The 23,627-nt window shown below is 38.5% G+C and overlaps 2 protein-coding genes across 2 annotated transcripts; one reads left to right on the top strand and one right to left on the bottom strand.

Annotated features, from left to right (window-relative positions):
• Nucleotides 1–1,473: 1,473 nt before the first annotated feature.
• Nucleotides 1,474–9,478, top strand: guca1d (guanylate cyclase activator 1d). Its single transcript, XM_062432608.1, has 4 exons — nt 1,474–1,668; nt 6,682–6,831; nt 8,513–8,600; nt 9,354–9,478. The coding sequence occupies exons 1-4, from the start codon at nt 1,474–1,476 to the stop codon at nt 9,476–9,478; spliced, it is 558 nt and encodes a 185-aa protein (XP_062288592.1).
• A 4,839-nt stretch (nt 9,479–14,317) lies between these two features.
• alg8 (ALG8 alpha-1,3-glucosyltransferase) lies at nt 14,318–22,894 on the bottom strand. Its single transcript, XM_062433298.1, has 13 exons — nt 22,809–22,894; nt 21,724–21,802; nt 20,747–20,940; nt 19,604–19,713; nt 19,375–19,442; nt 19,161–19,287; nt 18,856–18,959; nt 17,729–17,849; nt 17,503–17,642; nt 16,435–16,574; nt 15,612–15,709; nt 14,748–14,820; nt 14,318–14,635 (listed from the first exon to the last, which is right to left on the bottom strand). The coding sequence occupies exons 1-13, from the start codon at nt 22,892–22,894 to the stop codon at nt 14,413–14,415; spliced, it is 1,563 nt and encodes a 520-aa protein (XP_062289282.1). The 3' UTR covers nt 14,318–14,412.
• Between the last annotated feature and the right edge of the window lie 733 nt (nt 22,895–23,627).

Below are 23,627 nucleotides of genomic sequence, written 5' to 3'. Positions count from 1 at the left end.
GTTCAGCTCTGGGTTCAAGGTTCAGCTGAAACGTTCAGATGACGTCAGGTTTTATTTCCACATGTTTGACGGTGAAGCTCATCTTTAAATCATCATTACATTCATTTTGCTTTGTTATCCTGCATGATGCAACATCTCACATACTTCATGTTGATTATCTTTATGGCAGCGATTAAAGATGATTTTTAATTATTGATGAAATTCCAGATGAATTGTTTTGTCAATAAATATTTAAGAAAATAATAAAAAAAAGTATTTTCATCTCGGCCGACTGTCTGGAGAACCTTTTTTGTATGTTTTTTATCTTTTTGAATACTGCTTGTAATGTGTTTTATGACTCTGATGAAGCTGCAAACTGAACCGTGTCGTTCTGATAATAACGTTTTTTCCTTCTCTGTTGAGTCCGAACACTCTGACTGTAGACCTGGACCACTAGAAGCTGCTTCCTGCTGATCCACAGTTTCCATCAGCTGTCTTCAACCTGTTGATACATTTAAAGGATCACTGCAACATTTTGGGAGCTCCTCTTTAACTGAAGGTTAAAATGAATGAAACAGATCAGAGTTGCTCTACATCTGTGAAGCTGACGGTCTGATTTCGATGACGCGTATCTTTCCGTCAGTCTGTCGTCGTCTGACCTTGGCAGCTCTGGGAAAACGACCTGTGAGGGAGTCTCATCGGGGAACCTCCCGTGTGACCCAGGAGACCCAGAGCAGTGTGTTATATAACCAGCCTGCTTCCAGGACTGCAGCCCAACCCAACCCTAACCTCGGCAGGTAAAGCCTCTTGGCTCGGCCTCTGGCAGCAGAACCCTGCAGCAGGCCAGCCTGATCTCCTTAGGGAGTTATTTTAGGTGCACCCTTGATTCTTCCTTCAGGACCTAAGAGGGTTAGAGAGTCCTGAGGTTTGCTCTCTGCATGCAGAGTCACTGCAGCCTGGATGTCAGCCGGCTCGCTGACTACCAAGCCACTGATTTATCAACTGTCATTTTTCCTCTGCTGACTCTAAAGGTTGAAAGAAAAGGATTGTAAACCTTCATGAATCTCCTGCTGGAGACGTTTTGTCATTTTTCTTCTTCTGTTTCGCCATAAAGGACCCGAGAAAAGGATTGTAAACCCTCAAATGAACATCCTGGACTCTTGGACCGGTCTGTCCAGCTCTTACTGAAGACTTCTAGTCAGAGAGAAGGACTGTAAACCTCTTTGTTCTGCTGCTGTGAAGGATCCAGCAGACTCTGGACCGCTCTACCAAGCTCCTGCTGCAAACCTTTTGAAGGGTCAGAGGTCAGGACTGTAAACTTTATAAGACCCTGCTTTCACCTTAGACCAGAGTCCAACAGCTGGACTTCTGTAGTCTACTTTCATTCATTGAGGATCCAGAGGCCTGAAGTCCTCGTCTGAGGTCTTCTGCTGCCTTCGTCTCTTCCTCCAGGTCTTCATCTTCTCCGGGTCTGGTTGTGTTTGGCCCGTCCTGATGGGGAACCACGGCTCCAACCTGGATGACATCCTGGCGGAGGACATGCATCACTGGTACAACAAGTTCATGAAGGAGTCTCCGTCGGGTCTCATCACGCTGTTCGAGCTAAAGGCGATCCTGGGCCTGAAGGGCATGAACGAGAACGCCAACAGCTACGTGGATCAGGTGTTCTTCACCTTCGACATGGACGGGGTGAGAAGGGCCACACACACACACACACACACACACACACACACACACACACACACACACACACACACACACACACACACACACACACACACACACACACATACACAGAGTTCATTTCTGTTTCGTGTCAGTAATTTGGTTTAAAGTAACTTTTAATGAATATTTCTTTGTGCTTCTTCTTACTTTACATCTGAAAGCTTCTATTTAAATCAAGAACTGCTGATAATACTTCTACTGTACTTCTAGTTAGTTAAAATGTCATTACACTATTTTACTGCAGTACTGCAGAGCTCAGTTTTGGCCCCTGGAGGCCCCTGCCACTCAAAACAGTCGTTTAAAGTAGCTGATCAGCTTCTATAGAGCTTCATCAGTGTGAGTTAGTCATATCAAGTGATATCTGACACATTTACAGTCTGTTTAGCATCAGATTCCCTCTTATGGTCTGATTCACTAAAGGTTTGCGTGTGCAAACTTGACATCACCCGCAAAAAATGTGCAGCTGCTCTACTAACGCAGCGCACTGAGGTTTGCGTCTTTCAACTGTGCAAGATAATACATACTGTTTATTTAGTAGTTTACCATAATGAATGTAATATGAGACGTTTCAACCTGATTGTGCAAATACAGGGAGGAGAAAATGTAAATATGTTATTTAACACACGCATTGTGATTTACCAAACCTGAAGGTAATGTTGCTGACGCTAACTGAGTCTATAAATAATAAGTTTGAAGGACAGGTATTAACCGGCTGTTACTATGGAGACGAAGAGACGGAGACACAATGACAGAATACACACAGGACGGAGTTTTTCCACCTGTGTTAATATTTCTGGAATATTTGTGGTTTTATTAACAGCATTGACTTTGTCACTAATACTCTCCCATATGTGGGTTTCTCTGGTAATATTAGTTGTTGTTATAACTCAATATATTAGTTAACCTCTTCCACTAGAACCTGATCACATTTCATTTTGTTCTTGCAGCTTTCTGCTCGTCCAAACTCTCCATTAAGACACAAAACCCTCATTTAAATACTGCTGTCTGCACCTGTTTTCATTTACAGTTATTCTTAGTAGATCACCTGCAAAACGCACAATAACTAAACACACAATCTGCTGCACTGTGCACGCAGTTTAGTTCCTTTATTTGGGATCTTAGTGAATCAGCCCTTAGTGTTTCCCTGTTGAGCTGTGGTGGAAGTATAGTAACAAAAAGACTTTGCTACTAAAAACACTGAAGATGAAGATTTGACTGAAGCTTCAGATCAACTTTTAAATCCATGTTTCCACAGAAGGAGGACTGTGGGTTTAGTCCTCCATCACTTCCATTGTAAACATTATGAAGGGATCTTCTAATGGTCAGTATGAACAGGAGGAATCATTACAGTAAACATGATGAAGGGATCTTCTAATGGTCAGTATGAACAGGAGGAATCATTACAGTAAACATGATGAAGGATCTTCTAATGGTCAGTATGAACAGGAGGAATCATTACAGTAAACATGATGAAGGGATCTTCTAATGGTCAGTATGAACAGGAGGAATCATTACAGTAAACATGATGAAGGGATCTTCTAATGGTCAGTATGAACAGGAGGAATCATTACAGTAAACATTATGAAGGGATCTTCTAATGGTCAGTATGAACAGGAGGAATCATTACAGTAAACATGATGAAGGGATCTTCTAATGGTCAGTATGAACAGGAGGAATCATTACAGTAAACATTATAAAGGGATCTTCTAATGGTCAGTATGAACAGGAGGAATCATTACAGTAAACATTATAAAGGGATCTTCTAATGGTCAGTATGAACAGGAGGAATCATTACAGTAAACATGATGAAGGGATCTTCTAATGGTCAGTATGAACAGGAGGAATCATTACAGTAAACATTATAAAGGGATCTTCTAATGGTCAGTATGAACAGGAGGAATCATTACAGTAAACATTATAAAGGGATCTTCTAATGGTCAGTATGAACAGGAGGAATCATTACAGACACATAAACACACTGACTGCTGGTTTAAGGCTCACTTTAAAAACTGTGAACTCATCCTTTTACTTCAATAAAACTTGAATTTAACTTCTACTTTATACACAAATGCAGAAAAGAACAAGTGACAATATTTTAACAACAGTGTTTTTTGTCACACTGCTGACAGTTGGAAGGTAAATCTCAGCTGACAGAAGTTCTCTCAGAGTTTCTAACAGATGTGATGATGTTGAACGTTTTTACACTAAACTGACCTCTGACCTTTCTACTGATGGAAACATCACATAACTAACTGTACTTCTATATTATTCTATATAAAATGATGATAATATATGAAGCTCACAGATTGTTCTGTTCAGCAGGAACTCATTCTGATAAAATCACAGATCAAATGTGTGATTTCACTAAAACAATTAGAGCTTTAAACTATCAGAAAATCAACAGACATTTAATCTTAGTTGTAAAATGTGAAAAGAATCTTATCCTGACCTTTCAACTCTGTCTCCTGGTCTTCATCTGTGAGTCTGCTCAGTTGTCATGGAGATGGTTTAGTTGCCATCACATGACCTCAGTATGAAATGTGTGTCATGTGATGAACTGATGAAAGCCTCTGATCCTTTACTGCAGTAAAAGTACTGCAGTATTATAGTGATGTAGTATGCAGTATTACAGTAAAAGTACTGCAGTATTATGAGTGATGTAGTATGCAGTATTACAGTAAAAGTACTGCAGTATTATGAGTGATGAAGTATGCAGTATTACAGTAAAAGTACTGCAGTATTATGAGTGATGTAGTATGCAGTATTACAGTAAAGTACTGCAGTATTATAGTGATGTAGTATGCAGTATTACAGTAAAGTACTGCAGTATTATAGTGATGTAGTATGTAGTATTACAGTAAAAGTACTGCAGTATTATAGTGATGTAGTATGCAGTATTACAGTAAAGTACTGCAGTATTATAGTGATGTAGTATGCAGTATTACAGTAAAGTAGTGGTTTGGTCCTCTGACTGATATATTATTATTATGACATCATTAGATTATTAATAGTGAAGCATCAGTGTTAGAGCAGCATGTTACTGTTGTAGCTGCTGGAGGTGGAGCTAGTTTACACTACTTTATATACAGTTAGCTAGTTTAGTCCAGTGGTTCCCAACCTAGGGGTGGGGCCCCTCCAAAGGGTCGGCAGATAAATGTGAGGGGGGGTGAGATGATTAATGGGAAAGAAGAACAAACTAAGTTCTGATACACAAATGTGTTTTCAGCTTTTGGACTTTTTCTCTAATCTTTGATTGTTGCTGAAATATTGGATCATTTGAACATTTATAGAAATGAAAGCATGTGAGAAGTTTAGAGGGAAACATCAGTATTTGGTGGAGCTGTTAACAACTCATAGACATCTGAGATGTGAGCCGACTACACACTGCTGTCTGGTTCCATCTTTAACAATGTGTTGTATTTATAAAGCTTGTTATATTATATAATATATATATATATATATATATATATATATATATATATATATATATATATATATATATATATATATTATATTATATTATATTATCCATTGAGTCAAATCTGCATCTGAAAAGTAACTAAAGCTGTTAAATAAATGTAGTGGAGTAGAAAGTACAATATTTCCCTCTGAGATGTAGAAAGTAGCATCACATGGAAATACTACAGTAAAGTACAAGTACCTCAAACTGTAATACAGTAAAGTACAAGTACCTCAAACTGTACTCTAGTAAAGTACAAGTACCTCAAACTGTACTACAGTAAAGTACAAGTACCTCAAACTGTACTACAGTAAAGTACAAGTACCTCAAACTGTACTCTAGTAAAGTACAAGTACCTCAAACTGTACTACAGTAAAGTACAAGTACCTCAAACTGTACTACAGTAAAGTACAAGTACCTCAAACTGTACTCTAGTAAAGTACAAGTACCTCAAACTGTACTACAGTAAAGTACAAGTACCTCAGACTGTACTACAGTAAAGTACAAGTACCTCAAACTGTACTACAGTAAAGTACAAGTACCTCAGACTGTACTATAGTAAAGTACAAGTACCTCAGACTGTACTACAGTAAAGTACAAGTACCTCAGACTGTACTACAGTAAAGTACTAGTACCTCAAACTGTACTCTAGTAAAGTACAAGTACCTCAAACTGTACTACAGTAAAGTACAAGTACCTCAGACTGTACTACAGTAAAGTACAAGTACCTCAAACTGTACTACAGTAAAGTACAAGTACCTCAAACTGTACTACAGTAAAGTACAAGTACCTCAGACTGTACTACAGTAAAGTACAAGAACCTCAGACTGTACTACAGTAAAGTACAAGTACCTCAGACTGTACTACAGTAAAGTACAAGTACCTCAAACTGTACTACAGTAAAGTACAAGAACCTCAGACTGTACTACAGTAAAGTACAAGTACCTCAGACTGTACTACAGTAAAGTACAAGTACCTCAAACTGTACTACAGTAAAGTACACATTCAGAGCAGTTCAAACTCAATGGTTTTGCAGCTTCAGGCTGAAGCTCAGTTGTCTCTCCGTCTAATTGGCTTACAGCTTTAGCACGCACAGCTATTATCTTATTGTGTGTTTATGGTGAGTTAAGTGGATTCAGAATCTGCAATGAAGTTCATTGAGGATGATCTGAGAGTTCAGATAAGGTCAGCAGGAGAACATCAAAATGTAGTTTATGTGTGTAATGATTCCTCCTGTTCATACTGACCATTAGAAGATCCCTTCATAATGTTTACAATGGAAGTGATGGAGGACTAAACCCACAGTCCTCCTTCTGTGGAAACATGGATTTAAAAGGTGATCTGAAGCTTCAGTCAAATCTTCATCTTCTATGTTTCACCAGACGGGGAGCTCCGGTCCTCTGCAATGAGGCCAACGAGTTCAGTGTTTTCTTCCAACACAAAGATTAAATAATATTCACAGCTGTAAAAGGAAAGTATTATTTAAAAGGTCTCAGAGTGTGTCTTCTGTCCTGCAGGACGGCTACATCGACTTCGTGGAATACATCGCTGCCATCAGTCTGATGCTGAAAGGAGAAATCAACCAGAAACTAAAATGGTATTTTAAACTGTTCGACCAGGACGGAAACGGGAAGATCGACAAAGAAGAACTGGAAACCATTTTCTCAGTAATGAACTCACATCATCACATATACAGATATATATATATATATATGTCTATATATATATATATATATATATATAGACATAGAGAGAGAGAGAGAGATATACTGATATACAGAGGGGGAAAGTACATTTACTGTAGTATAGTTTCAGGTACTTGTACTTGATTGTAGTACAGTTTGAGGTACTTGAACTTGACTGTAGTACAGTTTCAGGTACTTGAACTTGACTGTAGTACAGTTTCAGGTACTTGTACTTGACTGTAGTACAGTTTGAGGTACTTGAACTTGACTGTAGTACAGTTTCAGGTACTTGTACTTGACTGTAGTACAGTTTGAGGTACTTGAACTTGACTGTAGTACAGTTTCAGGTACTTGTACTTGACTGTAGTACAGTTTGAGGTACTTGAACTTGACTGTAGTACAGTTTCAGGTACTTGTACTCTACTGTAGTACAGTTTCAGGTACTTGTACTTTACTGTAGTACAGTTTGAGGTACTAGTACTCCACTGGACTAAACTAGCTCCATGTTTCATGATGTGAATATTTTACACATCTGAATAAATTTAGGAGTTAATGAACATGAAGCAGATAAACTTTAACCCTTTAATGTCGCTGTGCTGCATCGTTAGGATCTTCAGTCTTTAATTGAACTCTGATCTCAGGTGAAGCTTTGAACTCTGATCTCAGGTGAAGCTTTGAACTCTGATCTCAGGTGAAGCTGACCTGATTCAGCAGAACGAGGCTGCGGCTCGGACAGAGAACTGGGCCGGATTAACTCTGAAATTAGCTGAGTGTTAATCTGCTGAATGAGATCTATCAGCAGACAGGAAGCTGCAGGAAGTGGGACAAGTGTGACGCCATCATCTCACCTACATACCACTAAATACTAGATAACCAGCATCATTAAAGCTTTAAACAGGAAAAACTGAATTACTTTATATCTTCTATATTTGTTAACATTAGTGTCAATTGGATATCTAAATTTTACTTTATACTTTTTAGGTGTGTGTTTGTTTGTCTCTTTTAAATGGACCTGGAGTCTAGGAAGGGAAAGGAGTAAGGAGGGACGGCAGAAGGAAAAGAGGAAGGAACTAAAGGAGTAAGGAGGGAGGGCAGAAGGAAAAGAGGAAGGAACTAAAGGAGTAAGGAGGGAGGAAGGAAGGAAGGAAGGAAGGAAGGAAGGAAAGGAGTAAGGGAGTAGGAAGAAAGGAAGGAAAGGAGTAAGGGAGGAAAGAAGGAAGGAAGGAAGGAAGGGAGGGAGGAAAGAAGGAAGGAAGGAAGGAAGGAAGGAAGGAAGGAAGGAAGGAAGGAAGGAAAGGAGTAAGGGAGGAAAGAAGGAAGGAAAGAAAGGAGTAAGGGAGGAAAGAAGGAAGGAAGGAAGGAAGGGAGGGAAGAAAGAAGGAAGGAAGGAAGGAAGGAAGGAATGAAGGAAAAGAGTAAGGAGGGAGGGAAGAAGGAAAAGAGGAAGGAAGTAAGGAGAGAAGGAAGGAAAGAAGGGAGCAAAGAAAGAGGGAGGGGAAGAACGAAGGAAAAATTAAGGAAAGAAGGAACAGTCAAAAGAGATGGGGTCCATTTGACCCGGGAGGACAACAGCAGGGTTAAAAGGTTTACAGGATGATGTCACTGACCTGATGATGTCACTGACCTGATGATGTCACTGACCTGCTGCTGTCGCCCCCTGCAGGCCATACAGGACATCACACGAAACAGAGACACCGACCCCGAGGATATAGTCGCACTCATATTCGAGAAGATCGACGTAAATGGAGAAGGTGAAAAACAGAAGCAGCTCAGTTTTCCTGCTGTTCATACTGATCATTAGAACATTAAACTAACCACACTTACAAACTAAAAGTGATTATTTAATTATGGGAGATTTCAGGATTTGCACCATTTTTTACCAAAAGTAAGACTGAATGCTCCCGAAAATGTCAAATGGTGTAACCACAAAAGAATAATAAATATTACATATTTTATCACCTACAGTGTATTTAAGTGGACTTATACTAATAATGACTTCATTTAAAAGAAATTGGGGGCGGCTGTGGCTCAGGAGGTAGAGCGGTTGTCCTCCAATTGGAAGATTGGCGGTTCGATTCCCGGCTCCTCCAGTGTACATGTCGATGTGTCCTTGGGCAAGACACTTAACCCCTAATTGCTCCTGTTGCTGTGCCAACGGTGTATGAATGCGAGTGAATGGTTAGCTTCCTCCTGATGTGCAGGTTGGCACCCTGCGTGGTAGCTGCCTGCCATCAGTGTATGAATGTGTGTGAATGGGGTGAATGAGTTGTAGTGTAAAGCGCTTTGAGTGGTCGAAAAGACTAGAAAGGCGCTATATAAGTACAGTCCATTTACCATTTACCATTTAAAACATGTTATACATACGTTTCACATTTTAACCCTTTAAATTTAAACTAAACCACATGGACACAATGAAACCTCACTGACCCGTTCTCCTTTGTTGTGTATTGACTTGACAAACAGCACTGTTACAACTGTATCTTGACCTTTGACCCACCCCCCAGGTGAGCTGACCCTGGAGGAGTTCATCGAGGGCGCCAAAGACCACCCGGACATCATGGAGATGCTGAAGAACCTGATGGACCTGACGCCGGTGCTCGTCATCATCGTGGAGGGGAGGGGGACCTGAGAGCAGCGGGGACGAAAAAGACCCCCCGACCCAAAACATCTAAACCTTGTTCCCTTATCCCAAAAACAGAGAAAGACTTGACTTGTCACCTGATCTGATCAGAGCGAGGCTGCGGCGCTGATGGACTGTGATTGGCCAGCTGTCCTCGACTCCAGACGTCAGGAAGAAACAGGAAGTCGTTTGAACCCTTTGATGATCCGACATCACTAAACGTCTTCAGTCCTGAATCAGTTTCTAAGATTATAACTGAATTACGAGCAAAAATGATCAAAAGTATAAAAAACAATGTGCTGCGTGCTCCGATGAATCAACTCTTCTTCACTTATTCTGTCTTTAAAAGAGTCCCTGGGAATTTCTGGAGGATAAAAAAGTGGAAATGTTTGTAGAAAATCACGTTGTATATATTTATTTTAGTATCTGTAATCATTAATGTTTCAAATAATATCCAGCTTTAAATCTGTCAGGCTGAATTTAGTTTCTATTAACTATTAAAAACAGAAATAATAATAATAATTAAAGCTGCAAGCAGCGATGAGCGGGCCCTCCCTCCCTGGCCAGACGCCACAACGCCAGGTTTAACCTTTGTGTCGTCCTCTTGGGTCAAACTGACCCTGTCTGTTTTGACTGTTCCTTCTTTCCTCCCTTCCTTCCTTCTGTCCTCCCTCCCTCCTTCTCTTTCTTTCCTTCCTCTCTCTTTCCACCCTCCATCCCCCTTTCTTCCTTCCTTCTGTCCTTCCTTTCATCCTTCCTTTCCTTCCTCCCTCCCTCCCTCCCTCCCTCCTTCTCTTTCTTTCCTCCCCCTACCCTCCTCCCTTCCTTCTTTCCTTTCCTCCCTTCCTTCCTTCTTCATTCCTCCCTTCCTTCCTTCCTTGACTCGAGGACAACAGGAGGTTTAACGTAGGCGAAAGATTTTCATCATTTTTAATCTGTAATGTCTAAAGATGACACAGTGATTTTGAAGTCGTATGAATGAAGTCGTTCGGAGGCGGAGTTCAAATAAGATGCGTGGAAATCGCAAAAATGGCGGCAAAATCGGAAATACGGAAAAATAGCCGACTTCCTGTTGGAGTTAGGATATTGGTCCAAGAGACTTTTTTGTGCGTCTTGGCCTGATACAAACGTGTACCGAATTTGGTTTGTCTTCGTCAGTCTGGAGCGAGGGGCTCAATTATTTTCACCTAGTCTGGCATGTGAGCAAATGTTTGTGAGTTTGAGTTTTGGGCTCGTTTAGCCGGCCAAGAAAATGTGTTTGTTGTGTAATTCCTAAAGATTCATTAGAGCCGTTGCATGTTTAGTGCTCGGGCCCTAATGATAATAATAATAATATTTATAATAATAATAACTTTATGTGAAGATGCAGCCCAAAGTGCTTTTACAAAACAAGGTCAAAACAGAGTAAGGCCAAAAAAATATCATGAAAATAAACAATAACCTGAAAACTAAAGACCAGTCAGGACTCATATTCAGACTGGTTTGACTGGAAGCAGCAGGTTTTATATGTGAGCTGTGAGCAATGCATGCTGGGAGCTGATCCTCTTAAAGCTGCGGGTCAGACTTCATCAGACCAGATTACAGAAAGCAGCTCAGACTCAGCAGCAGAGACAACGAGACGAACGAGACTAACGAGCTGCTTCCAAACACAAAAACACTGAAAACCCATTCAATTATATTTTTATATTTATTTAAAAAAGAAAAAAACTGCTGAAGGTCAATAAATTAAATTGATCTCAGAGCTGAGAAACATTTTGAGCTCCTATGGAACCGAGACAAACCGCGTTATCACCATAGACGGAAAAATAAAAACATGGATTCTACCTATATGGGCATCAGGAGTTCATGAGGCGCCCTCCTGAACCTGTGAACCAATCAACCTGTCAATCACCACGTAGCCACGCCCTAATGCATACCCTGCTTTATCATCACATATAAAATCAGGGAGGCCAAAATGTCCCAAATGAACATCATACTGCATTGAAGAAGGCTTTAAACTAGCGATTGAGACCATAAACACATTTTGAAAACGTTTACTGAGGTTAGAAATCAAGTGAGAAGTTGGTGAATTCTCCATTGACTTGTATAGAGACGGAAGTCCTTTTGACACCAAAACGGTCGCCCCCTGGTGGCCTTTTGATAGAATGCAGTTTTAAGTTACTTCCTAGTTGGCCTCATTTCAGAGGACCGGAGCTCCCTACGTGGTTGTCACATTATACCCTCATTTAAATACTGCTGTCTGCACCTGTTGCACCTGTTTTCATTTACACAGTTTTTCTTAGTAGATCACCTGCAAAACGCACAATAACTAAACGCACAATCTATTGCACTGTGCACGCTATTTAGTTCCTTTATTTGGGATCTTAGTAAATCAGGCCCTTAGATTTTTAATATCGTAATATTGCGATACAGCATCAGTCTTTTCCTGCTTTTAAAGGCTGAATTACAGTAAAATGATGTAATGTTCTGAACTCATCAGATTGTTTTATTATCTGCTTTTATCCACATTACCGACAGTCATCTCTACGATGTTGGGAAAATATCGATATTGAGATATTTGGCCAAATAAATCTCGATATTTGACTGAGTCCGTTTGGCTCGTTCCTCCTGTTCTGCTCGTCAGCGTCGATCAGCTCGAAACTGTTTTAACGTTAACAAACTTTCTGTCTTCAGCTTTAATCGGATTAAAACTACTCAAACATTTCCACTTTATTAAATATTCAAACTTTTTTAGCTTTCGTCACTTTTCTTTTCTTCTTTCTTCCATTTCTCAAAAGTTAAACATTTTAAATCTTACTTTGTTAGTTTTGTGTTACTGTTCCTTTAATTTAATTTAATGTATTTTATTTTTTTATTGAGTCGGGTCAGCGTGACAGGAAACAGGAAGTGCGAGCGGTCTCTGACATTAAATTGAATGATTTGAGTGTTTTAAACTTTTTACTTTTATACGATGACGTGAGAACGGAGACGGACGGCTGCGTAGTTCGGTCGAGATGCCGATTTGTCCTTAAAGCTGCAAAAAAACCTGATATTAGAACTTTATCGACACTGACAGTTTCTCATTGTGCAATAGATTTTTAAAAAGTTCATTTTAACATCTCATGTTATGTGTTGCCTTATCAATAAAGTTTTTAAACAAACTGCTTCAGATGTTTGAATCCAGATGTTGAAAAAAGAAGAATTCAGTCAAATAAAGATAAAAATAAAGATTCATTTTAATTGTTATTTGAACATTTATGGAGATAAACAGACGACAGATGTTTTATTCAGATGCTGAAGTTTGAAAAATAAAATAATTTATTTAAAAAAAACAAAATAATTTTTTTTCCTTATCTAATTGTTTTTTTCTTTTACCTCCCAAAGAAAAAAGTCAGGGTCAGAAATCTGAAACTGAAAAAAAAAAAGATTTGAAAAAAAAAAAAAAAAAGATTTAAAACTTTAAAAAGAAAAACTATTTGGATGAAAATAAATATATATATTTTTTTTAATACATTTTTTTTTCTAACTTAAAACCGGAACAGATAAATTATTTTCATCCAAATCTTTTTTCTTTTTAAAGTTTTAAATTTATTTGAAAAATGTATTTCAAATAGTATTTTTTCAGTTTCAGATTTCTGACCCTGATTTTACTTTGTGGGGTAAAAGAAAAAAATTAGATAAGAAAAAATAAAAATAATAATAATACATTTTTTTTTTAAATAAATTATTTTATTTTTCTAACTTCTAAACTTTAACTTCAAGTTTCTCTGTTTATTCAAAATAAAATAATTCAATTTTTTTTATTTTATAAATCATTTTATTTTTGTAACTTCAGTATCAAACCTTTAACTTCCAGTTTCTCTTCTTGGAAAGAAAAAAACATCTGATGTCGATTCAGCTCCTTAAAAATATAAAAATAAACATCCTGAATGTTTGAAAAATGTCTTTAAGTATGTTTGTTTTTGTTCCAGGTTTATTGTAAACAGGAAGTAGTTGTTTGTTTATGTTCCAGGTTTATTGTAAACAGGAAGTAGATCTCCAGCGTTGGTCACATGATCAGTTGAGTCCAAAAAACCTTCAGAGTTCAGAGTTCAGACAGGAAACGTCTCTCAGTCGGCGCTCCTCACGCTGTCAATCAGCTGATATCACAGATGAGTTTATATATCAGCTAATATTAACAGCTGTGATGATGATGATGATGATGATGAAGATGGAAACTTTTATCTTCAGCAAACAAGACGATAAAAATCATCTTTGGGACATTTTGAGCTCCACAGATCTTTGAGCTGTGTGATGTAACAAAGCAGAGACGATTATTGATTTATTGATTGATGTTATTAGTTTAATGAATGTAGAGTCGTCTCTGCTGCTGCTGTGTTACACTGAAGCAGAGACGCTGATAATAAGATAATAACTAAACTCACATCACTGTTAGTGTTATAAAAGCTCAGCGAGTGAAAAGTCATCAATGTTCTTCATCAGCTGATCAACATAACAGCTCTAGTTTAGAGAATCAGGGTTATTGTGTTTCTTTCTTTCTTTCTTTCTTTCCTCCAACTTCTTGTTTTCTTTCTTTCTTTCTTTTGTCAGATTTTAACTGAATTTGACAGATTTTGCTGATATTTCCAGATCAACACACAGTCCTCTCTGACTAGTCTTAGTCCACCTTTAGATTAGTTGTAATAATGATGATATATAATTATAATCCGTCTCTTTATTGCTGTTCCTGTAACAGCTGATCTCTGTCAGCTGATCTCTGTCACATCACTCAGCTCAGCTCTAGTTTGGGAGGATTCACTATTAAATGTGTCTGTAAATCGTCTCTTTGATTCCGACGCTGGAGCATCTGCAGGAATTTTGTGTGTTCGACAGGAAGAAGAAGAAGAGTCTCAGTGTTCCTGCTGTGGGGGGGGGGGGGGGGGGGGGGGTTGACCTGTGACCTGCAGGAACCCGAACTCTGACCCTCACAGCTGTTTGTGCTTGTGGCTCGTCAGCAGACTGCCGTACAGCCGCAGGAAGCTGTAGCAGACGCCGAGCGCGCAGTACACCGATGTGGCCAGCAGGGGGAGGAAGGGCAGCGTCTGTCTCCACGGCGACAGCGGGAACACGACCTCGCAGGCGATCGCCACGGCAACCAGACCCGACAGGTAGACGACTTCCAGCGGAAGGAGCAGAGATCCGCGACCGCTGAGTCAGACAGGAAACAGAATTATTTACAACAATAAATGTGATTAAAGTTCATTTGTTTGAACTTTTTTTTTTGGGGTTTAATGTGAAACAGTAAAAGTGTTTTTATCACCTGTGAAGTTTCCTCAGAGCGACGAACGAGAAGATCGTAAATATCAGCATCAGCACGACTTTGATGGGCAGCTCTGAAAAAAACAAAATATATAAATATAATTAATTATTGTTAAAGTAGAAGCTGACAGAACTTTCACTTTAAGGCTCAGTATTAATAAGTGTTGGTTAGATTATTAATCCATGAATCAGTTAAACTAGCTTTAAAAGCAGTATCAGGTTTGTTAAAATGTACATTTAGTATTTTTGTTGGTTTTATATCATTTGAAATGACATTTGCACCATTTTTTACCAAAAGTAAGACTGAATGCTCCTGAAAATGTCAAATGGTGTAACCACAAAAGAATAAAACATATTACATATTTTATCACATAGAGAGAAAGAAAGAAAGAAGGAAAGAAAGGAGGAGCATGAGGCGCCCTCCTGAACCTGTGAACCAATCAATCTGTCAATCACCACGTAGCCACGCCCTAATGCATACCCTGCTTTATCGTCACATATAAAATCAGGGAGGCCAAAATGTCCCAAATGAACATCATACTGCATTGAAGAAGGCTTTAAACTAGCGATTGAGACCATAAACACATTTTGAAAACGTTTACTGAGGTTAGAAATCAAGTGAGAAGTTGGTGAATTCTCCATTGACTTGTATAGAGACGGAAGTCCTTTTGACACCAAAACGGTCGCCCCCTGGTGGCCTTTTGATAGAATGCAGCTTTAAGTTACTTCCACGTTGGCCTCATTTCAGAGGACCGGAACTCCCCGCCTGGTTAAAACACAGTGTTGTGCTGCTAAAGTGGATTATAATTAACCCCAATGAGCCAGTCTGCTGTGATTGGTCAGCTTCAGGAAGTGGTAGGTTTACCTGCAGGTGTGTGGAGCAGCGGGAACAGCGAGTAATGACCCGTAGCGCTCAGCATCAGGAATATCCCAGCATCCTCTCTGCTCTCCACCGCCAAGACGCTTCCAGAAGAAACAAAGCAGCTTCAGTTTAAACTCACAGTCACATTTATACCAAGAACGTTTTATTCATCAAAGTCTGTTTAATCACACTGGTGAGCTCATCATGTGATAATTCCTACTGTCCACACCGACCCTGAACGCAACTAAGAGATGAAGAAAATCTGCAGTCTGAACAAAATATTAAGACTGTTCTCCAAAATTAAAATCTGTCTCTTGTCTCCATAGTAACAGCAGGTTAATACCTGCCTTATTATTTATAGACGCAGTTACCGTCAGCAACATTACCTTCAGGTTTGGTAAATCACAATACGTGTGCTAAATATCATATTTACATTTTCTCCTCCCTGTATTTTACACTACTAATATTACATTCATTACGGTAAACTACTAATATTACATTCATTACGGTAAACTACTAAATGAACAGCGCGTACTATCTTGCACAGACGCAAACCTCAGTGCGCTGCGTTAATATATCAGCTTGCACGTTTTTACACACGCAGACCTTTAATCAGACCCAGAGATGTTTGTCTCCATCTCTTACAGTGTAGTTGTGTTCAGGGTCAGTGTGGAGAGTAGGATAATCCACTTTCATATGAGCGCCTCAGTATTTCATTAAAACAGGCTTAAAGAGACCTGATCCTGCACTTTAGGACAGATCTACACAGACAGACTCTGATGTGTTGGATCCAAGCACATCTATCAGATAACGTTGTGTGTCTAACCTCAGAGGCAGGATGGCGATGAGGACGGCCTTTTCGTGAACATGCCAGCCGAACATGAAGGAGGCCAAGGCGCAGATCAGCAGGCAGCGCAGGAAACCTCGAGCACCGCGAGGACGAAACCAGATGGAGGCGACGGCCGGCTGCAGAGACGCAGAGGAAGGAAGAGAGTGATGGTGTACAGAAGCTTTTTATTGTTTGTTGACTGCTGAGTGTTGATTGTCTGATTAATATCTTCTACTGCCTGAGTCTGTATGTTTCCTTGCTGTATGTTGTCTGTCTTTGTGTGAAGGCGACATTCAATTTCCTCTCTAAGGGATTAATAAAGTTCTTCTCATCTCATCACTGAGCAGGTAGAGAACAGAGGTTTGCTATGAGAGCAGAGAACCAATGAGCTGAAACTCAACTATGAAGCATCTTTATGGAGCTTTATTAATAGGAGGAAAGAAAGAAAGAAAGAAAGAAAGAAAGAAAGAAAGAAAGAAAGAGGAGGAAGAAGAGAAAGAAAGAGGAGGAAGAAGAGGAAGAAGAGAAAGAACAAGAAGTTGGAAGAAAGAAAGAAAGAAAGAAAGAAAAAGAAAGGAAGAAAGAAAGAAAGAAAGAAAAAGAAAGGAAGAAAGAAAGAAAGAAAAAGAAAGAAAGACGAGGAAGAAGAGGAGGAAGAAGAGGAGGAAGAAGAGGAAGAACAAGAAGTTGGAAGAAAGAAAGAAAGAAAGAAAGAAAGAATGAATGAAAGAAAGAAAGAAAAAGAAAGGAAAAAAGAAAGAAAGAAAAAGAAAGAAAGACAGAGGAGGAAGAGGAGAAAGAACACACATTTTGAGGAAAGACAGAAAGAATCCAGCAGGTTTGTGGCTCGTAGTGATGAACCTACAGAGACTCTGCAGCTTAAAGCGTCTCTAACATTTATTACTTCTCTGTCAGTGAGATGAAACTAAACATAAAGCAGAGGAGGAGCTCGGTTCCTCCTCTGCTTTATGTTTAGTTTCATCTCTATTCTATATGTTTGAACATGTTCTCAGATATCAGGATATAAAGGAAACATGAAGGATGGATGAACGAGTGAAGACTGACCAGGATGGACAGCAGAGTGCAGACGAGTGTGACGGAGGGAGAGACGGACGGGAGGACCGAGTGCTGGAACTCCTGAACCAAGCCGCCCGTCATTGAAGCTCGAGGAAGGTCGGCTTCCTGCAGCAGCTTCAGACGAACTCCTGCAACGAGACATCAAACACAGTGTGAGGAGCTTCTTCTAACAGCTGCAGGACAGAGTGAGTAGTTTAGTAGTGTAAAGTCTCACCGAGCGTCACAAGAGTTTTATCCAGGAGGTTGTAGAGCGCCCAGACGTTGGGGGCCCAGTAGGCGTGACAGAGGCCTCGTTTAAAGGGGAAGAGACGGGAGAGAACCTGAGGGAGCTGACCCTGCAGAAACACAACACCATCAGCATCATCAGCACCAACACAACACCATCAGGATCTATCTACACACTTAGTAAACATCTGTCTAACTTTGCTTTGCTTCACTTTATAAGCATCAGACTTTAGATGTTTTGGCTGCAGCTGCATAATTCAGAACATTATTCACTTTCATTAACTCAGTAGCATCTATACTGCAGATATCTCACAAGAGTTTCCTTAATTATACCAAGAAGTGTTGGTACGATGATGAATTAATAAATCAGTTAAACTAGATTTAAAAGCAGCATCAGGTTTGTTAAAATGTACATTTAGTATTTTTGTTGGTTTTATAGGAGATACATTCAGACTGAACTCAGCGGCTCCGCAGCAAGACATCATGGAGGTCCGAGTTACGCCCAGTTCAATATAATCAATATATTAAAGTTTGTTGGTTTTATATCATTTGAAATGAAGTAAGACTGAATGCTCCTGAAAATGTCAAATGGTGTAACCACAAAAGAATGATAAATATTACATATTTTATCACCTACAGTGTATTTAAGTGGACTTATACTAATAATGACTTCATTTAAAACATGTAAATGGTTCCTGATCTCCATGGTAACCCAGAGTAAATGTAATATTTAGAACAATTGTATTCCATTACCTTTATTTAATATAAAAGTTATAAACTAGTTGATATGGTGTTTTATTGAGAATTTACTGTTTTTAAGCAAGTTGAATTATTTGGTACAAAGTTTTTATGGTTACACCACTTAGACATTTTTGCCATAATCCTCTAATATATTCTCTCTGGGTCCACAAAAAAAGAATGTGTGAAGTTATTCATACGTTTATTTTCACATTTTAACCCTTTAAATTTAAACTAAACCACATGGACACAGTAAAACATCATTGACCCTCATATAGACCTTATAGCTGCAGAGATGTACTGCATTCATTGTGGGAACATAATCGAGCAGGACTGAGAGCCAGAGGTCTGGAGGTTCAGAGGTTGAGACTAACTCACCATGGCGATAAACGGGCCGAAGGACAGAGCGCAGACGGAGATCACGATGCTTCCCAGAGCGATAAGACGCAGCGGACTGAAGCTGCTCCAGCGGACCGAACCATCTGCACACAAACACCGTTAAAAACTAACAGCTTCATTTAACTGACTGCTGCTGCTGCACGACTCTACTGTCATAAAACATGGGTTTGTTTCTTGTGTTGCTTTGAATGGTTTTTTTGTCACTTTTATTGAGAAAAACTGAAAGAACTATTTTTATACATTAAAGCAGATTGATTGATTGATAGCTGTCTGGTGAGTCGTACCTTTGTTGTCCTGGGTGAAGCAGTAGCTCCTCAGCAGGTAAACACCGTACGCCGGGGCAACGTACAGGTAGATGTGCTTCAGGTTGAGCAGGACGGCGAACAGCAGCGCCCCCTGCAGGTGCCGAGACTGCTCAACACAAACACAAAGACTGTTAGTTTAAATAAAAACATCGTCCGAACGTCGTAGATTCAGAGTTTACGTAGACGTTCGTACCTGCATGTGTTTCGCCACCGACAGCAGCAGGAAACCAAACAGGAAGCCGTTATACTGGAAATGGATATCTGAGAGGACACGTTAAAGAAGAAACATCGTCTTTATAACGTTAAAGTTGTTTACAGCAGCAGATTCTTCTTCTGTCCCTTAAACACTGAAAACGATTGATCACAGATCTGCGATGTGATCGGATCTATTGGTCGTGGATCTACGATCAGCGGAAGGATACGGTCGACGATGAGGAGGCCGAAGTTCCACAGCAGCAGAGCAGCAAGGACGAAGGCCGGCTGGTTCAGAACGTCCTGCGAACCTTTCTGCACCTGAACGCACCTGCAGCACCTGGACGAGACAGCCAATCAGATTCAGCCAATCATCACTCTGTTTCTTAAATTTTAAGATTTAAATTTCAGTTTTTCATGTTGGAAAGTTACAAAATTAAACATTTGAAAGTGAGTTCAACTAAAACCTGCAAAACGTTTTAAAATTTGATTATTAGAGATTATAACTTCAGTTTCACATTTCTGACATTTTATTATCGTTTAGTTTCAGCCCAACTGACTGTAGGTTTATTAAGACTGATAAATAAAGGAGGTTTATACGTAATGAGGCACTTAAACGGGTAAATAAGTATTCAGGCATAACAGGTGAATGAATATACATATGTTTGTGTTCATGTATGAAACTGTACATGTGTATAGATATAGATGTATATATGTATATTTATATTTATATGTTTATATTTATATACAGCGCATCTGTTCACTTCCACCACATGTTGTTATGTTACAGCTTTATTTCCAAAATGGATTAAATTCCTTTTTTTCCTCATCAATCTTCACACAATATCCCATAATGACAAAGCCATAAAGGGTTTTTTAGAAATGTTTGCAAATTTATTAAAAATAAAAAACTGAAATACTTTCCAAATGCACTGTATGTATATGTATTTTTCATTTTTTTTATATTATTTTTTTCATCACCTCCTTTTTTTAAATATATATATTCTTTAATATTTTAATTCTTCTTATATATATATATTTGTTTTTAATAAATATGTATATCATAATACTATTTAAATACTATATATTTTATATTAAGATATATATGTTTAAGGAGAGGAAGGGAGGGAAAAAAAACAAACAAAAGAAGGTTATTGATGTTAAGTTGGTTTAAAGTGTATTTATATGCTAAGACTGTTTTATTATTGTTTTTATCTACAGCAAACACTGGCAATGACATGACTGTATGCAATGCTCTGAAACTTTAAAACGACGCTGATGAATTAATAAATAATAATAATAATGATACTCTGAACTTAAAGCTGTTTTCTTGTGTATAAACCATTGTGTGTGTGGATGATCTGCAGACTCACTCTCTGACAGCGAAGACGAACATCAGGTCGGTGAAGACGACCGACAGTCTCTGGAAGAGGACGGTCGCCTCGCTGGCGTAGTTCAGGTTCTCCACTCGCAGCATGTCGCCGTCAAAGTGTCGAGCGACGTGAGACAGACCGAACTCGAACCAGGCGAACAGCGGAGGATAGTCCAGAGTCCACTCCGATGTGTTCTGAGAGGACGGAGAAAAAAGTTCAGACCACGAAATCTCATCAGAGTGAGACATCGGAGAGTTTGTTTATGGATCCTTCTCTGTTTATTACACTGGGAAAAAGATCTGCTGTAGTTTCACAAAGTCCTCAAACGTCTTCTTCTCACTAACCGACAGTCAGCAACACAAAGATATTCAGTATAAAGAAGAAAGTCGTTAAATCATCACATCTCAGAAGCTGAAATCAGATCAGTTTTCAACATTTCTGCTTAAAAAAAAAGACTCAAATGTTTATTTAATGCTCAAAATAATCCTCATTAATTTACTGTTGATTAACTGATTGATTATATATTAGAAAAAACTAATAATAAAACATTTCAATCAATAAATGACTTCATTAGTTTGCTAATTATTGAAAGAAAGAAACAGATGAATCACTCACTTACACCAAAAAAAAAATCAAGAGTTTCTAAACATGTGATAACTTCTTAATTAAAACTGCAGCTAATCATTGTTTTCATTAGAGATTCATCAATTTATCTAAACTCTATAAAAAATCAATAAACAGAGACGTCTTCAAAATGTCTTTCTTTATCTGATCAAAGAAAAAAGAATCAGAAACTTTTTGGCACTTTTGTCTCAAAATTTATTAAATTGAATATCTGATCATCAATTACCGACACAACTCACACACATCTCCTGTCAGAGAGAGTGTGTGTATGTGTGTGTGTATGTGTGTGTGTGTGTGTGTGTGTGTGTGTGTGTGTGTGTGTGTGTGTGTGTGTGTGGTCATGTGATACTCACCTCATGGTACCACCTGGACACCGGCAGACTGTGTGTGATGGCCAACCAGTTCCTGTGCACCTCGAAGTCTGTGGAATGACTGACACACACACACACACACACACACACACACACACACACACACACACACACACACACACACACACACACACAATGAACATTAAATTCTGATCATTTTGACTTTCAGCAAAGTCAAATTGTCTGTCTTGTTGAATAAATATTAATAACTTCAGCAGATAACAAATAAAGAATTTAATCATTAAGTTTGACAGAGAGCAGAAAAACTTGATTAATTAATTAATTAATTAATGCTGAATTCACCTGCAGTTCATTCTGACTGTTAATAAACTTAATTATGTTTTATGATGCGTGTGTTCATTAATAACACAATATTACTCTTGTAAATAATGTAAACAATGTCATGATTATTTTTATTGTGTATTTTTACTAATTTTACTATTGTTCTTTTTTTTACTTTAACTTATTATATATTGTTCTTTATTCTTTTTCTTATTGCTGCTCTTCTATTTTACTGTCCACTTTGCTGCTATAATAATGCAAATTTCCTCATTGTGGGACTAAAACAGGAATATCTTATTTTATTTAATCTTAATTAAAATGACAGATTGAATATAACACATCCTAAAAATACATATAAGTTAAGAATAATATGATTACTTTAATATCTACTCCTGAACTGTATCAGATTGACTCTAATAACCAATAATAATAATCTGTGTTTAACTCCTGAAGAGAAACAGCGCCATCTGGTGGCAGTTTGGCGCCAACTGGTGGCCGTTTGGCGCCATCTGGTGGCCGTTTGGTGTCACAACCCGGAATTTAACAACACGTCATGTTAAATAAACACCTATAAAACCTGTAAAACACCATATAACTCAAAGCTACTAACAGATATAATATATTATCATTAATGGAGCAGAGCCAGCCGGTTTAATGAGTTTATAAACGTTAATAACCCGATAAAAACAGACAATAATAATGCGTTAGCTGCTCTGTTAGCCGGATGCTAACAGCTGTCCGTTGAATGAATGAATGATAAATAACAGCAGGTTGTTTTAACTCACTACGAGCTGATGAACAAACATTTAAGCAGAGAAACTCCCAGAAACAAAGCTGCAAACCAGCCGCCATGGTCCACAGAGGCCGCCATTACTGTGAGGTCAATGACGTGCTGAGGGAAACTTTATTGACAGTCAGCCGGGTGAACAGTACACAGATACCTCAATAAAGTTTAATACAGCAATAAAAAATACATTATGAGTAAAAGTACTGCAGTATTACAGTAAAAGCACTGCAGTACTATGAGTTTGTTTTATCCTATATACAGTTTCTTTAGTCTCTGTGACAGTAAACTGAAAAGCTTTGAGACATTTGAGGACGTCATGTCTTTGGGAAACTCCTATTCACTGTTTTTGACCAAACAATGAATCTATTAACTGAGAAGATAATCAACATCAGTTGCATCTACAGTTTAATCCCATTAACACACTCAGTGCTCCTCAGTTCAGTTCTGGTTGAACTGGATTTAAAGGGAACAGAACATTATTACTGTTAATGAAAACGGTCAGAATCCACTAAAATAAACTTATAATACTGCAGTACTTTTACTGTAATACTGCATACTACATCATTCATAATACTGCAGTACTTTTACTGTAATACTGCATACTACATCACTCATAATACTGCAGTACTTTTACTGTAATACTGCATACTACATCATTCATAATACTGCAGTACTTTTACTGTAATACTGCATACTACATCACTATAATACTGCAGTACTTTTACTGTAATACTGCATACTACATCATTCATAATACTGCAGTACTTTTACTGTAATACTGCATACTACATCACTCATAATACTGCAGTACTTTTAT

The sequence above is a fragment of the Scomber scombrus genome, chromosome 14 (assembly GCF_963691925.1).
Source record: "Scomber scombrus chromosome 14, fScoSco1.1, whole genome shotgun sequence".
Lineage (NCBI taxonomy): Eukaryota > Metazoa > Chordata > Actinopteri > Scombriformes > Scombridae > Scomber > Scomber scombrus.
Note: the sequence above shows the minus strand (reverse complement) of the source record. Positions and strands in the feature narration are given on the sequence as shown.

Coding starts and splice junctions, on each gene's coding strand:
- guca1d (XM_062432608.1), top strand. CDS start 1,474: ATGGGGAACCACGGCTCCAACCTGGATGACATCCTGGCGGAGGACATG. Junction 1,669..6,681: donor TCACCTTCGACATGGACGGG/GTGAGAAGGGCC, acceptor TCTGTCCTGCAG/GACGGCTACATCGACTTCGT. Junction 6,832..8,512: donor AACTGGAAACCATTTTCTCA/GTAATGAACTCA, acceptor CGCCCCCTGCAG/GCCATACAGGACATCACACG.
- alg8 (XM_062433298.1), bottom strand. CDS start 22,894: ATGGCGGCCTCTGTGGACCATGGCGGCTGGTTTGCAGCTTTGTTTCTG. Junction 19,443..19,603: donor CGGCCTCCTCATCGTCGACC/GTATCCTTCCGC, acceptor GTGTCCTCTCAG/ATATCCATTTCCAGTATAAC. Junction 14,636..14,747: donor GCTCTGAGGAAACTTCACAG/GTGATAAAAACA, acceptor TGTCTGACTCAG/CGGTCGCGGATCTCTGCTCC.